At 44.8% G+C, this 14,153-nt stretch overlaps 1 protein-coding gene across 3 annotated transcripts in view; it reads right to left on the bottom strand.

Annotated features, from left to right (window-relative positions):
• IFT140 (intraflagellar transport 140) overlaps positions 1–14,153 on the bottom strand; it is a 281,216-nt gene that overhangs the window by 200,275 nt on the left and 66,788 nt on the right. For 2 of the 3 annotated variants that reach the window (XM_081887921.1, XM_081887922.1), the window contains exons 19-29: positions 11,477–11,654; positions 9,584–9,774; positions 8,994–9,089; positions 8,253–8,385; positions 7,941–8,084; positions 6,689–6,817; positions 5,621–5,803; positions 4,309–4,515; positions 3,524–3,736; positions 3,279–3,445; positions 2,595–2,736 (exon numbers count right to left, since the gene is read on the bottom strand). In XM_081887921.1, coding sequence (XP_081744047.1) covers positions 2,595–2,736; positions 3,279–3,445; positions 3,524–3,736; positions 4,309–4,515; positions 5,621–5,803; positions 6,689–6,817; positions 7,941–8,084; positions 8,253–8,385; positions 8,994–9,089; positions 9,584–9,774; positions 11,477–11,654 — 1,783 coding nt within the window. Of the gene's footprint in view, positions 1–2,594; positions 2,737–3,278; positions 3,446–3,523; positions 3,737–4,250; positions 4,516–5,620; positions 5,804–6,688; positions 6,818–7,940; positions 8,085–8,252; positions 8,386–8,993; positions 9,090–9,583; positions 9,775–11,476; positions 11,655–14,153 lie in introns of all 3 variants that reach the window. The other variant, XM_081887923.1, reaches the window with a different exon arrangement.

Here is a 14,153-nt window from a genome sequence, read left to right as displayed (position 1 = left end):
TAGAGTCAATGGAGCCACTCCCACTGGGAAAAATATGAGTTTTAGCCAGAAGTGAATCTTCAGGATCCATATCCTGGCATTAATAGGGAGTTGACCTACCTCCAGCCTGATGGCTGTGTTGGAGACACAGGTAGGTAACCCTAGTAGGGAGCGGTAAAATTTAGTTTGTACAGATTCCAGGGACTTGAGTTTTTGACAATTAAATATCTGGGTGCCATACATCAATTGTGGAAGTATTTTTGCAACAAAGACCTGGGAGGCAGCAGGAACATATTGACCTCCTTTTCTGTAAAAGAATCTTATGATAGCTCTGGAAGATCTTTGCGCATTTACAATGGAATTCTTAATCTGATGGCACCAAGATCCCTTCTCATCAAAAATTATTCCAAGATATCTAAAAGATGTTACTTGCTCAATAGGTTGGTTATTAATTTTCCATTTATGTCGGAGTTTTCTCTTGGAGAACACCATAATTTTTGATTTAGTGTAATTTATTATTAGGTGTTCAGCTTCGCAATACTCTGTAAGAGCTCGTAAAAGTTTTCTTAGACCCACACAAGAGAAGGAAATAAGTGCCGCATCATCTGCGTACAAAAGGACTGGGATTGGTATATTATTTAGGTTTGGGGGATGAGTGCTTGCTTCCTCCATCTTTCCGACTAAGGAGTTTATATAGAAGTTAAATAGAATAGGGGCAAGAACACAGCCTTGCTTGACACCATGGAAACTTTGGATTTCCTTTGATAAGTTCCCATAACGGTCGCATCTAACACGGATCCGAGTATTTTCATGTAGTCTACGGATAAGAAGCAAAAGACGTCTATCGATGTTTGTGGCATTTAATTTTTCCCAAAGTCTGTGCCGGGGTATCAAATCGAAAGCTGATTTGAAATCTATAAAGGCTACATAGAGGGAGCCTCCTTTCTTTGAGGTGTATTTCTCCACTAGATGTTGCAATACCAGTCCTTGGTCTAGAGTTGATCTATGTGCCCTGAAACCAGCCTGGGCTTCCTTTAGGATGTGCTCCTGTTCCAGCCAGTCCGCAAACTTTTCACGTAAGTGAGTTGCATAAAGTTTGCTAATGATGCTTAAGAGACTGATTGGTCTGTAATTGGCTGGATCAAGTTTACAGCCTTTCTTGAATATGGGGACGATGATTGCCAATCCCCAGTCCTCTGGTATTATTGCTGTTTGATCTATGCTGGTGAATAGGGTGGCAAGGACTGGGGCCCACCAGTCAATATTGGCTTTGAGAAGCTCAGGAGAGATATTATCTGCTCCCGGGGCTTTTCTGTGTTTGAGTGCCTGAATAAGCCTCCTGATCTCCGCAACCGACACCGGAGGCCACTCATCACCTGCCGCACACTGTATTAGTGGCTGTGTCAAAGGCAGAGCTGAATATGAAGATTGGAAAAATGCCTCCCAAGTCCCTGCAGGTATAGTATACTCCACTTCTGAGGAGGTAGATCGCACTCCATTTGCTACCAGTCTCCAGAAGGTGGCCGAATCTCTCTCTCTGGATGCATCTATTAGGCATTTCCATTCTCTTTTCTGTGCCAGGAGTTTTTTGTTTTTGATCAAGATTTTATAATTTCGTTTATCTTCAAACCAGACCGTGGGGAGTTGGGGTAAATTGGCAGATCTATAATTCTTGTATTTTTTCAGTAAGTTTAGCTTCATGTCCTGACATTCTTGATCAAACCAGGGTTTGGAGTTTTTATATACTGAGGATTGCCTACTTGACCTGTTCCTTTTTTCCTTCAGGGAATCTTGAAGGAGTGAAATTAACTCCTGAAATAAATTTATCTTTAATTCGTGGCTTGAGGAAGTTATAAGGTTTTCTCTCTTAGTGAGGAATTCCTTTGAGCATAGCCTACTTGAAATTTCCTTATGCAGTTCATCTGTCCATCTGATACGAGAATATCTGAGCTCCAAAGCTGTAGGGCTCGAATGTTCGATTTTCTCAGCGCAGGATAAATCCTTTCCCGCAGCTACGAGTGCACTTAATGCACTCATTGCATCTCCAGATGGTTCAACACAATTGTTTCCTCTGCTTGTCTGTGGCTCCCCCCTTCCTCCCTGCACACCAGGTGTTGGTAAGAGCAAAGAAAGATCCCCTGATGATAATGTTTATAAATTATATTTGGAACTGCCACCTCCTGCCATCCAACTATATAATAATCTTATTCAGGACTGGCTTAGACATTACACTTCTAGTGAGTTATTTTTCATTTGTGCTTCTGAGAGCTGACCTACACATTCCTAAAAGAATCACTGGAGTAAGTGGAAGATCTGCATGCCTGAATATTCCCCATTCTCACAGGTATAAAACTAATACTTCAGGGAAGGGCTGCTCCCCGGCATTCTAGCTCTCTGTGTGTAGGGAATTCTAAAAATAGATGCAAGAAAGAATTCAATTATGCTTCTGTCCTTCTTTTCTATGCAAAATTGTATCACCACATATTATCTGTGGTGATACAATCTCACGAGAACAACATTATGTGTGGTGCTGAACATTTTGAATGGGTCTGCCCATTTCTTATCAAGGAGGCTTGTCCTTTTGGAAGACCCTTGAAAGAGCCTAGACCACTCACCATCTGGAATTCTTGGATCTGTAGGTGGTGTTCTACCAGGAAGCCGAGAACATCTCCCAGGCGGATGGCACTGTCAATGTCTGGCTCACCCAGGAGTAGCTCACACTGCCTTACTGCCTCCTTGGGATCCTCTGAATAAAGCCTAGGAAGGGGGAACATCAGACACTAAGCGCTATGGGAGAAAAGCTTTTGTTACATCATTTGCCTCTTAGTGGAAAAACTGTTTGATGCCTATCAGGTATAGAAATCTAAATACATGCATGCTCCAAGCAGTAGTATTTCCTTTCTCCTGGAATATTTTAGAAGGGACTAAGGAAGGAGCAGAAAACATAGATTGCAGGCAAGTTGAAGAGCCAAGAAGCACACAAGTTTCCATCCCCACTCACAGACACCAGAGTTTTCATCATACACTGCCAAGACTCTGCCCCCACCCTTCTGTTCTTCACCAGGAATAAGAGAAGGGTTGTGTACAGTTCCGATTGGCTGGCTGCTGCGTCAATCGCAAAGCCACCCTGAAGCAGACATAGTGGGAGGGGGACCCATCCCAAGAGTCTAGTGAGTGTCCAGCTTATCATTCACCACCTCTTTTCTATTGAGCCCCCTGAACTGCAGAAGTTCAGGATGCTTTTGACAAAGAGTGTGCAGCATCCCCAATGCACAGAAGTCTTCGCTGTTTCCTCTCACCTCCGGGCCTGAATGAATCTCTTCACCAGGGCCATCTTGCTGTGGAGGAGTGCAAGTTTGCTCTCCTGCTCAACGGGGCTGCGTGTCTTCGCCTTTGACAAGCATTTGTATGCCTCGGTTAAGGCTCCCAGTGCCTTCTCATAGTTCTGGTACTCATCCACCTCCACCTGCAGAGAAAGTAAATGGGATGAACTTCACTTTCTCTTGCGCAACCCAAGCTCTGTATCTGAGGAACACCTACGCACCTGAGCACAAGCATCGTAGAAACCAGCTAAGAGGTCAAGAGCCCTCCCTTTGGTGTAAAAGCTGATGATGTTCTTCATAATCTCCGGGTCCTTGCGCCAGTCCAGGGACTGGAGATAGTTGGCAGCCATGATGTAAATCTCTCTCTGTCTGGAGACTCCAGCAAAGAACACAATCTTCTCTGTGTCTCCCGATTTGAGCAGGGCTCTCATTGCCTGCAAATGAAGGGGCAGAGTTGGTGAGGCTTGCATTTGTCTGTGGCAAAAAGCAGCAGCAAACCAGGCAGAGCTAGGAAAGAAAGACCTGCAGAATTGCATGTTTCAGTCCAAAGTTTAGGACCCCACAAAAAATTCCCATCCCCATACTCTTAGGCTGAAGACAATCAGTACACAGGGTTTTTATCAGTGATAACTAGCACCATAAATCAAGATAAGCTAACAGAAAGCAAGTGCAGAAGATCAAGGACTGGGAGTAGTATGTTCCTGCCACCTCATTCCTAAGGTGACAGACTGCAACATTCTGCATAATACTGTACATTACAGAAAACAAAAAAGCTTGGGCGACGGGAGGAGAGGTTGTCCAAGCTCCAGGTTCAGAGGTGGTAACATTTGCTGGAGAACAGGCCTCTCTCTCCTTCTTGTCCAGTTTGTGGGCTTCCAAAAGGCATCTTCCTAGGTCCTTCTTTGGTAACTTTACCAGCCAAAGTTAATAAAAGGTGCCCTTGGCCACCAGTGCTCAGACTTCCAGGAACCTTTTACAGCAGCCACAGCAGTGCAGCACAACTTGCCTTCAGCTTGTTCCCTGACTGTGTGTACTTCTTAGTGGCCATGTGGTAATTGCCCTGCCGCATGCAGCAATCGGCAATTTGCTCCAGAAGTTCCCGTCGCAAGTCCTCTGGGACCTCTTTGGAGTCCTTTGAAATGGTCATCTTCTCAGCCATCTCCTCGGTGATGGTCAGATTCTGTGTCAGACAAAGCTGGAGAGCATCGTGGTACTGCAAGAGAGAACAAACAGAGTAAGATCTTGCAAGGTGAGGGGAGGTGGAGAGGGAGGGAAGGAGGACAATACAACTTGCCAAGCCCAAGCCCTAGGATGAGAGCATCTTTTGAAGAGCACTTTCTAACTCTGAGGCTGAGCTCTTTTTTTTTGGAATGTGCAGTGCTTCAAAGGTGATTCCTAGCAACACAATGGAAAATAAGACATCACTGAAAGAGTAACCAAAGGGCTCAAGCCAAGCCATTACAAGCTTCAGGGTGTTAGGGCCAAAAAGAAACATGCTAGGAATGCACCAAGGCTCAATGCCGGGGGGGGGGAGTGGAGAGAGGGAGGGAGGGAGATGGGAGTCAGATAAACTGTTTTAGCCACAAAATGGGCACTGTAGACCAGTGTTTCCCAACCTTGGGCCTCCAGATGTTTTTGGCCTACAACTCCCATCATCCCTAGCTAGCAAGACCAGTGGTCAGGGATGATGGGAATTGTAGTTTAAAAACAGCTGGAGGCCCAAGGTTGGGAAACACTGCTGTAGACTATCCTATATCATGATATCAAAGGTCAAAGGTCATCAACTTTGGGTCCTCTGACATTGTTGGATTCTCCCAGCCAGTCAGGGATGATGGGAGCTGCAGTCCAGCAATATCTGGGGAACCAAAGTTGAATAGCACTGTTCTAGGCAACTTGCAATCTCAAGGGGTGTTCAGAGGTTTACTCAACAATTATGAGTTTTCACCTGGCACTTTTTGGACACCTTTTGGGTCCTCAATCTCTTCCCTAAGAAAGTGGAAGACAAATTATTTCCTCTGCCCAGCTACACAAGGCATTCAAATTGATTCTGTTCTGTGTTATTGTGATAGGATTCAAGGCTTAAAAGGGTAGCTATCAATTTATGATCCCAAGAAATTTCTAATCCCAAATCCTATTATACTTGAACCATTCTGCTTGCCAAATAAAGTTTTGTCCAAAGACCATGCAAAGCTTTAGTTCAGAGGAGATTTTGAGAATGTTTCCTAAAAATGGTGGTTTACGGATTGCAAGGTCGAGAACTGAGGGCATAGAGGACAAGGTTGTCATTTGCTGAATGAAATGTCATATATACAGGTTACCTTTTTGGCAGCTAGCAAGAGTTCAACTGCCTTCTCATACTGGGCATGTTCAATGAAGAAGTCAGAGCAACGAGCCAGCAGGGCTGGGTCCGACTTCTCATCCAAATCGTCAGCAATGAGCTGCAGGGCTCCAAACTGCTCTGTGGCAAAGGCTAGCTCCAGAGCCTTGGATAAGTGTCCTGCCTGTCAAAGGAGACATGAAGTTTTAGCTTCCAGATTTTTGTTATTCTTTATAATCCACTTTTCAGAAAGATTTCTTCACAGCGTGGTAAACACAAGTATATGCATACCGAGCATACAACAATATAAAGACAAGGTGCTTGGACTGGTCATGGCAACTGCTAGGTATGCCTCTATTATTGCCTCCCTGTGAGATGGGGTGGTGCCTGTCTGCTTGAAGGAAGCAGTGGTAAACCCACTCTTCAACAATACATCCCTGGATTTGGAAAATCTAAGTAACTACCAGCCAGTTGCTAATCTCCCCTCCTTCAGCAAGGTTCTTGAGTGGATGGTTGCAGACCAGAGCCAGGTGCTCTTGCAGGAAATTGATTGTCTAGATCCATTGCAATCAGGGTTCAGGCCCAGTTTTGACACATAAAACTGCTTTGGTATGATGTCCTCTGTTGGGAGAGGCACAAGGAAAATGTGTCTTTGTTAACTGTCCTCAACCTTTTAAACAAGTTTGTGGGACGGAAATTATTGGTTTGTTTTTGCTTTATTACTTACTTTGTGTTCTCATTTTGTATTTTTATGATGTGAACTGCCCTATGATCTTGAAGTGCAATACACAAATTTAATGAACAACAACACCACACAGTTTTAAAACAGCCATCATCACACAGTGTGACTATGAAAACAGCATATAACTGGAATAAAAACAGCACCACAAAGCCACACACACATATATATGAAAACACATGTTTTCAAGGCACACTTAAAAATGAGCAAGTCCACATGGCCACTGCAGTACAGAAGCCTGCCGATCAGCCACCAGGAAAGAATTATGCCTCCCACAGTAGTATTCATTTGATTTGAGAAAGGGACTTCCCACAGAGACAGAAGGCTTACCTTGTGATACAGCATCACTGCCCTGTCCATTTGCTCCCCCTTCCCTTCGTAATAGCGGGCTGCTTCTATCATGTCTTCTGGTGAGCTGAGGAGAGCCAGGTTCATCAGCTGGTCGTCCAGATTGTTCTCCTACTCCAAAAATATTTACTGTATTAGTTATGGCTGGACCTCCCACGAGGCACACTGAGGCAACCGCCTTAGGCAGCTGATGCTGAGGGATGGCAGCAGCAACAGTGCCCAGAGTTTCCAGCCATTGCCAAACGTTGCCACTTGGCCTCTCCTGGGTCCCTTAATCTGACTTTATAATCTCTGGCATGATGAAGGATGCTATCCTATCACCAGTGCTGAAGTAAGATTCAACTGCTATGCCAGCTGGCTTCTGGCAATGTAACTGTGGGGAGGTGCCATCTTGCCCTTCACCTCAGGCAGCCGGTTATGACTCTTCTCTAGAACCTCCCTTCTCTGGGTTCCATTGCTAATGTCCACAGATAAAACTGAGAATACAATATAAAAACCAGAAACCAAAGCATCTCACAATTCCCAATGTAATGCAATTCCTTTGAACTGAACAATTAAATTGCTTGTTTACTATCTTAATTTCCATGTATTCAGAGTTCTAAGGGGCCAGGCAGTTAAGAAATTTTAAATAATATTTATTCATTCCATTGCTAGCTTTATTCTGTGAAAGGAACCCACAGAGGTTCCCGGGTGGTCTCCTTTCTAGGCACTGACTTGCCCCAGGACTGTTTAGCTTCAAGCAAGTGCCTTCAGACCAGACCCAGGAAATAATAGCAGCAGCTCTATCAGTTTTAGCTCATGCAGATGGAATTCGTTCGCAAGGAGACAAAGCACCCTTGTAACCCTTTTGGTGTAAAGGACACATACATCTTCCTTCCAGGTTGTACCTCCACTGCCGGAAAATTGCCTTTGTTCACTACACAAACCTCAAACTTGGAAAAAGGCGATTCTCTGGCCTGCTGGCACTACTGATAACTTTAATCAAAAAAGTATGGAAGAATGTTGATGACATCACATTTCCATGACTTCTCTCTAGAATCCTCAGGTTGAATGTGCTGAATAGCATCCACGACACAGGGACAATAACAACTAGCAGGGATTTGTACCTGAGAATCTGTATGCGTTTTTTGCCCTTGTGGCTGGCTTTTCCTATTATCGCCACAGCTGTGAGTCAAAGGGCTCTCTACGGTTTCATTTGGAAACTCTTGTGATGGTGTGTGAATGCTGCATGTACCTTGCACAACCGAATAGCGTTGTTAAATGCTTGTGCTCTGGTGTAGAAGTGCACAGCCTGGCTGATGTCATCATTGCTCTCATAATGACGGGCGACGTGATATGAAGCTGCCCAGTTCCCTGTTGCATTTGCTATTTCTGCTGCCTGAAATGAAAGGAGGGAGAAGAAAAACCATTATACTTACTGCCCAGGGTAAAGCATCAAATGGCTGCCAGTGCTGGAGAACTCACAGAAAGGAAGCTTAATAGCACTGAAAGAACGTATATACTGCCTTTCCTTTCTAGATGCAATAGTGAAGTGGTTCAAGCTTACCTTCTGGGTGTTACCCAGGAAACAGTGAATACGGACCATGGAAAAATAATCCTGAGCCAGTTCGTAGTATTTTAAAGCCGCATCCATGTCTGCCTGACCTTCCAGATACTGGGCCCACCACTTCCACAAGCCTCTGGAAAACGGAGAAAGGATGACTCAATTAATTGATTAAACAGTGTGCCCTACTAGATGTAGAACACAACAGAGCTAGAGCACTAGCTTTGCAACCAAACAAGTGCTATGGCTTCTGCACAGAGGGTGCGCAATCTAGATGTGAGGGACAAGACGGGGCGGAGATGTCAGAATCTGAAAATGAGCCCCAAGGATGCTTCACCCAAGATATAGCCACTCTAGAACACCAATGCAATAAGGCTGACCAAGTACAAGTGACTTATGATCACAGCCTCTGAAACAGAAGCTACTGGCATCTCAGGTGGCATGAGAAATCATTGGAGGTTTTTAAGCAGAGGCTGGATGGCCATCTGTCATGGATGCTTTAGCTGAGATTCCTGCATTACATGGGGTTGGACTAAATGACCCCCGAGTTTTCTTCCATCTCTACAATTCTGATTTATATTCACTTGACAGCAGGCCGGGAACGAGATGGCAGAACTACCAGAAGATCTTTGTCTGGCCAGCAAATAAGACCAGAATGATCTTGCCCTCTCTACTGCAGTCACAGGGCAACTGGCAGCTGGAGCAGAGTTCAGTCTGGCATGGAGGGATCACACAAACACTCACTTATCTTTCATCTTGTTGACGTAAGACTCCAAGGCCTGTAGATCTTCTGAAAGCATTCGAGGGACCTCAAACTTGTGTGTCTCTGACTTCTCATAGCTGTGCAGGAAAACAGCATGTTTTCATTAGGTTTTCAGGGCCTAGACAGGGGCACAGGACTGGGAAAGTGGCACTGCTATGCACTGTCCTACTTATATTAACATATCAACACTGGGTCGATGGCAAGAACATGAAACAGGTGTATTAACTGAAAAAGTTGGCTGCTAGGTGTTCATATGCCAACAAAACCGTATCACGACTAGGAATAGGATGCTGATGTAGCTCGGACTGCCCTAACGCCAATCCTTTGCAGACACCCATAGGACTGGAGGTTGCATCCAACAGAGTCATTTCCCCCTCCATTCCTCTTCCCTGGAGCACCATCGTGCATCCTCAAAATTGTCTTAAAAGGATTTGAGGTATCCTCCAGAGCAGGGGGTTTTTATGGGGGGGTGCAAGGAGAAGAGAAGAATGGGAAGTCCTGTTGTGTGAGCTGAGCCCTCTGTGCACAGAGTTGGATACAACTTTGGGTTGGGACTCAAATTAAGACTTACTAGGTCAGGGCAAGATTGCGCTCGGCTATGGCTTCCAGGTGCTTTGCATAACTGTAGTAGGTGGTGCGCAGGTGGACGCGGTCGTGAACCTCGGCTACTTCTATGGCTTTGTCCCACTGATCTGAGGCCTGGTAGAACTTGTTCAAAAGGTCATAGCGCTTGCATTGCTTATACAGTTGCTCAGCATCTTCCTGGAATGGAGATCAGACAGCTAAAGAATGAAGAGTGCTTTGGAAATTATGCAATTTTTATATGCATGCGCATATGCTTTGTACAAAAAAGAAAACGGGAATACGAAAGACAAAAATGCAACAATGAGAAATCAATTAAAATCTGGATACGTGAGAGGTGAATGATGCAGAACGACAAATGCAAAAAGTGCATTGCGCAAACAATATAATAATTATCTGATGAAAAGCAAACTAATGTGGGTGATAAAAAAAGAAAAGGAGTATTTGGCCAATAAAAATGTAAGTGATAAGGAACAATAAGTCCACTAATCATTATCCAAAGTGTTTAGTATAAAATAATACATTTAGTTATGTGTCTTTTTTGAATTTCTAAGTTTAAAAATGGGAATGACAATGTTGCAATTCTGAGCATTGTGAACTCCCCTGATATTTAGAAGAATGAAAGGAAGTAAAGTTTCAAATAAATAAATATGATATGGTACCCACACCATAAGTGATGAAAAGTACTCAACTAGCCAACTCCAACCCCCCAAAAAAATCTATAATGCAGCTGAACAAGTGAGATGCCACTTGTAAATTACTAATAATTTTTATATTGTGTTTCTCATGAACTGCGGGCATGTTGAGAGAGCAAAAATACTGATCACATTTTTGCCATTTTTATTTTCCAATTGGACTGTCCAGGCCCAGGCAGAGGAAAGGAGTTTGTCATGCTTCAGATTGCTCTCTGGTGTACAACAAACGTATTCCTTGTGATTCAGTTGGAGGGTAATGGAAATGACCTATTTTTTCAAATTGTGTTAAAGCTAGAAATAATGAGAGAATTTTGCAATGCTGCCCTAAGAAGATTGGACTAAATGTATACATAAAAAAATAAGAGCAATAATGTGCAACTTTGAGACAGGCAACAACGCACTTCCAATATTGAGTAGTAGCAAGGGTTAATTAAAAGAGGAATTTGAAGAACTATTTGAGCCCACAAAGCCCAGAATAGAAGCATTATGACTGAGACAGGATGTTTAAATAAAAATAAGGAAAACGCTAAGCAATCCGACCTCTAGGTCACTAGGTGAGGGAGGTGGCCTCCGCATGCTCCAGTCTAACAGGCTGAAAAAGTCTTGGCAATCTCTGAAGCAATGCCCCAGTAGAAATAAATGGAGGCTTGGGAAATGCTGCCACTCTAGAGCAGACCTTGGACTTTTAGCAAAGTGTGAAACCTACCCAGCCTTAGATGTTGGCTCATGAATTTGGGTGGGTGTGGGTGAAGTTATCAGACAAAGATCAAAGCAATATAGACAGGACATAGCAAATGTGGAGGAAGAGAGTGGGCAGCATTTGCTCTCCGCTGTCAAATAGAGCTTCTCTTCCAAAGGCAAGTTTAAAGTTTACTTTTGGTATTAAACAAGGGGTGGCTAATGGATTTTAAGCTGGACGGTCACATTTGCTGTTGACCAATTATCCGAGGGCTGCATGCCAGCGGAAGGTCTGGGGAAAGCAAAGCGGGTGCAAGAGGTCCCAATCTGCTTTAACTGCGCAGCCTGAGTTTCCCAGAATGACACAGAATCCTGCCCCAAAATAGCGGCAGTCTGGAAGTGTCTTTAGTCATCTTTTCAAAGTGCCTGTTTTGGGAACCGTTCATGCTCTCCAAATAGCTTAATATGAAATGAAAGAGGCTTGCTTTGAAAAAAGACCCCTGACCTACCAGCATACCCAGCTGAATTGCTAACATGGCTACCCTGGCTTCCAGCTCTGGCTCTTGCTCAGCCTCCCGCAGTGCCTTGGCTCCTCTAGCATGGCCCATATTCCCCAGGCAAACTCTGGCAACATCCAGCCTTTGTGTCTTCACACACATGCGGGCCATGTTCTCCCAGACGGATTCACTGCAGGAAACAAGAAGGGGTGAGGTGCTGAGAGTTGCATTTTGCAAAGGAGGAACCAATCTTGGGAAGACACCGTGGCAGCTGAACATGCCCTCATACAATACAATTACAATACATACACACTTGGATTAAACAGTAGAAGATTCCCAAAATATTGTAAAGGCCTACGGAAGCATGGCATGAGAATCTTGCCATAAACCCACACTAGAAAGAGGGAGGTGGGGAAGGAAAGTATGGCTGTCCTTAAAGCAAGGCAGAGTATGTTGAGTCTTAGGGGAGGGAGCGCTGGGTTAAGTGCTGTCCTGTTGGAAATGTGAGAGCTACCTAACCTTTGAATTTAGGTTTTTAAAATACATTTTTGCCAAGGCATACCAGTAAGGGGGGTGGGCTGTGAAATGAGTGATTCCTACAATTTCTATACTTATTTCTGGAATTTCCTGCTTAATTCTCACCTTGCCCATCTTAGTGAAAAATGGCTAAAGCTGGCCATCCTATTTGCTTAACAAGTGTGTGAAAGACTTTGATAGCAAGCAATTATCTGAACCAAGGCACCTCTGCCTTTACATCACCTTAGCATTGTGTAGATGGATCATTCTGAGGAGCTGAGTATTCTGTACTTAGCAACTAAATTTGCGTGTGTTATATCTTTTAAGTCAGATGTGGGTGAACTCAGAATATGCCCAAATGCCTTTCAGCAGGGGGCTGGGATCAGTCTTTTTCCAAAGTCACCGAAGCTAATCATGGAGGGTCTCATGTTATATGAAAGTTATGTCAATCCTATGCAGTGATCTACAGAGATAATCCATATCATAAATTCAGATTAACACACACCTCCTTACAGCATCCCCTTCCCAGGCTTGTGCTCCGAACAGTGGTGACACAGGGTGCTTCAGCTCCCCCCAGTTTTTTCCGCAGGGTGCAGCAGCACCACCCCCTGCTGCTGGCGGGGACCCTCGACATGTCCCAGCCCCAGCCTCTGCTCGGCAGCCCAGAAGCCAGGAGGCGGCTTGGACAAGCGTGGAGGGCGATCGCCATGCTTGCTCATCCCAGCCGCAGCTCAGCTCCCTGGCTGTGGCTAGGCTGTGGAAGCACAGAGCCCTTCGCGCGTCCTGCCTCTGCATGGTGCATGCTGGGGCGCATCACATGCCAGCGCCCCCTCAATGTGGGGGGCAAGTTGGTGCCCCTGGCTTCAAGCTGGACTGTTGCAGCAACAGTGTGACCACGCCTCCACCTAAAGTTAAGTACCCTTGCCTGACGGAGTGCATGCAAGCAACCTGCAACTTCTCCTATACGGAAGTTGTTGCTGTGTCTGCCTCTTCAAGCCCCTCCTGGTCCTTGGAGACAGTGGCAGAGAGGATGGAGGGGATTCTACTGGCCCAGTCCTCTCAGGAACAGTCTGCTCCTGGCATGTCCTGCACCTCCTCCCCTGTCTCCAACTGCTTGGCCTCTTCCCCTTCCTTCAGCCATGGCTCCTGCCTCATGGGAGGCACAAAACTCCATAAATTGTTGACCCCTTCTCCTGGATCAGTCTCAGAGCCCCCTGCCTCTGCCACACACACCTCAGAGCCCTGCCATCCCTGACACCAGATGGAATTTTGAATCAAGTTGGCAGACCAAAACATCACTTTGCATGACTTTGCCTGTTTTTTGACATTGCTTTGACCGCCACTCGAGATATCATTGCCAAACTAGGCATGAGGGTTCCCAAAGTTGGGGCGAGGGTCATCTTTGATGTTTGGGTGCCAGACACCATTTTGAATCAAAACGTGTATTGCAAAATTCAAAGGATAATTGAATTGCAGTCTCTGCATTCATCCAGGGAAGTGTAAATCAAGTTGGTTCACTAAAAATGCAGACTGATCCTGAAGCATCTCTGCTCTTCAGAAAATGCAATTAAGATGGCAACCTAAAGGAATTAGAAGGAATGTTAATGGACAGAAGGCACAGACCTATTATCTTTAAAAATGTCTCATGGAATCTCCCTCTTGAAGGCTGCTGTTTTTGTCAGTGCAGTCTATCAAAGGCCGCTTCTTTCCCTGCTGAATATTAAGCTCAGCACCCCAAACAAAACAGAGCAAAAGTCAAATAACAACCAACTCAGCCCCCCACAGCAGACTCTGAGAATTTCCTGAGTTTATCTTTGGAATGCTACCTCACATCTGCACTTCATCAGCTGGAGCAAGAGGTCCTAACAAAGACCAGATGCAGCAAGGGGAGAAGTGATGGATTACAATATTTCTCCCCTCATTTAAAGGAGCACATCCTCAGTTTTCCACCTGTAAAATGGGAATGCAAGCTGCCCGTTTCATAGAGTTGTGAGGATGAAAGCAAAACATACATTTTAAAAGTGTTATGAAATTATACGTTTAATTATAACAATTCCAGACTTGGATGTTTTCTTGTCATTTGCCTCCCCCTCTCCATTTATTTCCATTTCATTCATTCAAATCAAAAGGACAGAGCATCAACTAGAAGAAGGGATGTGGGAGAATTCTGCTG

This window comes from Podarcis melisellensis (assembly GCF_964234715.1).
Source record: "Podarcis melisellensis genome assembly, chromosome: 14".
Lineage (NCBI taxonomy): Eukaryota > Metazoa > Chordata > Lepidosauria > Squamata > Lacertidae > Podarcis > Podarcis melisellensis.
The sequence above is the reverse complement of the archived record's forward strand: the minus strand, read 5'-3'. Positions and strand labels throughout refer to the sequence as shown.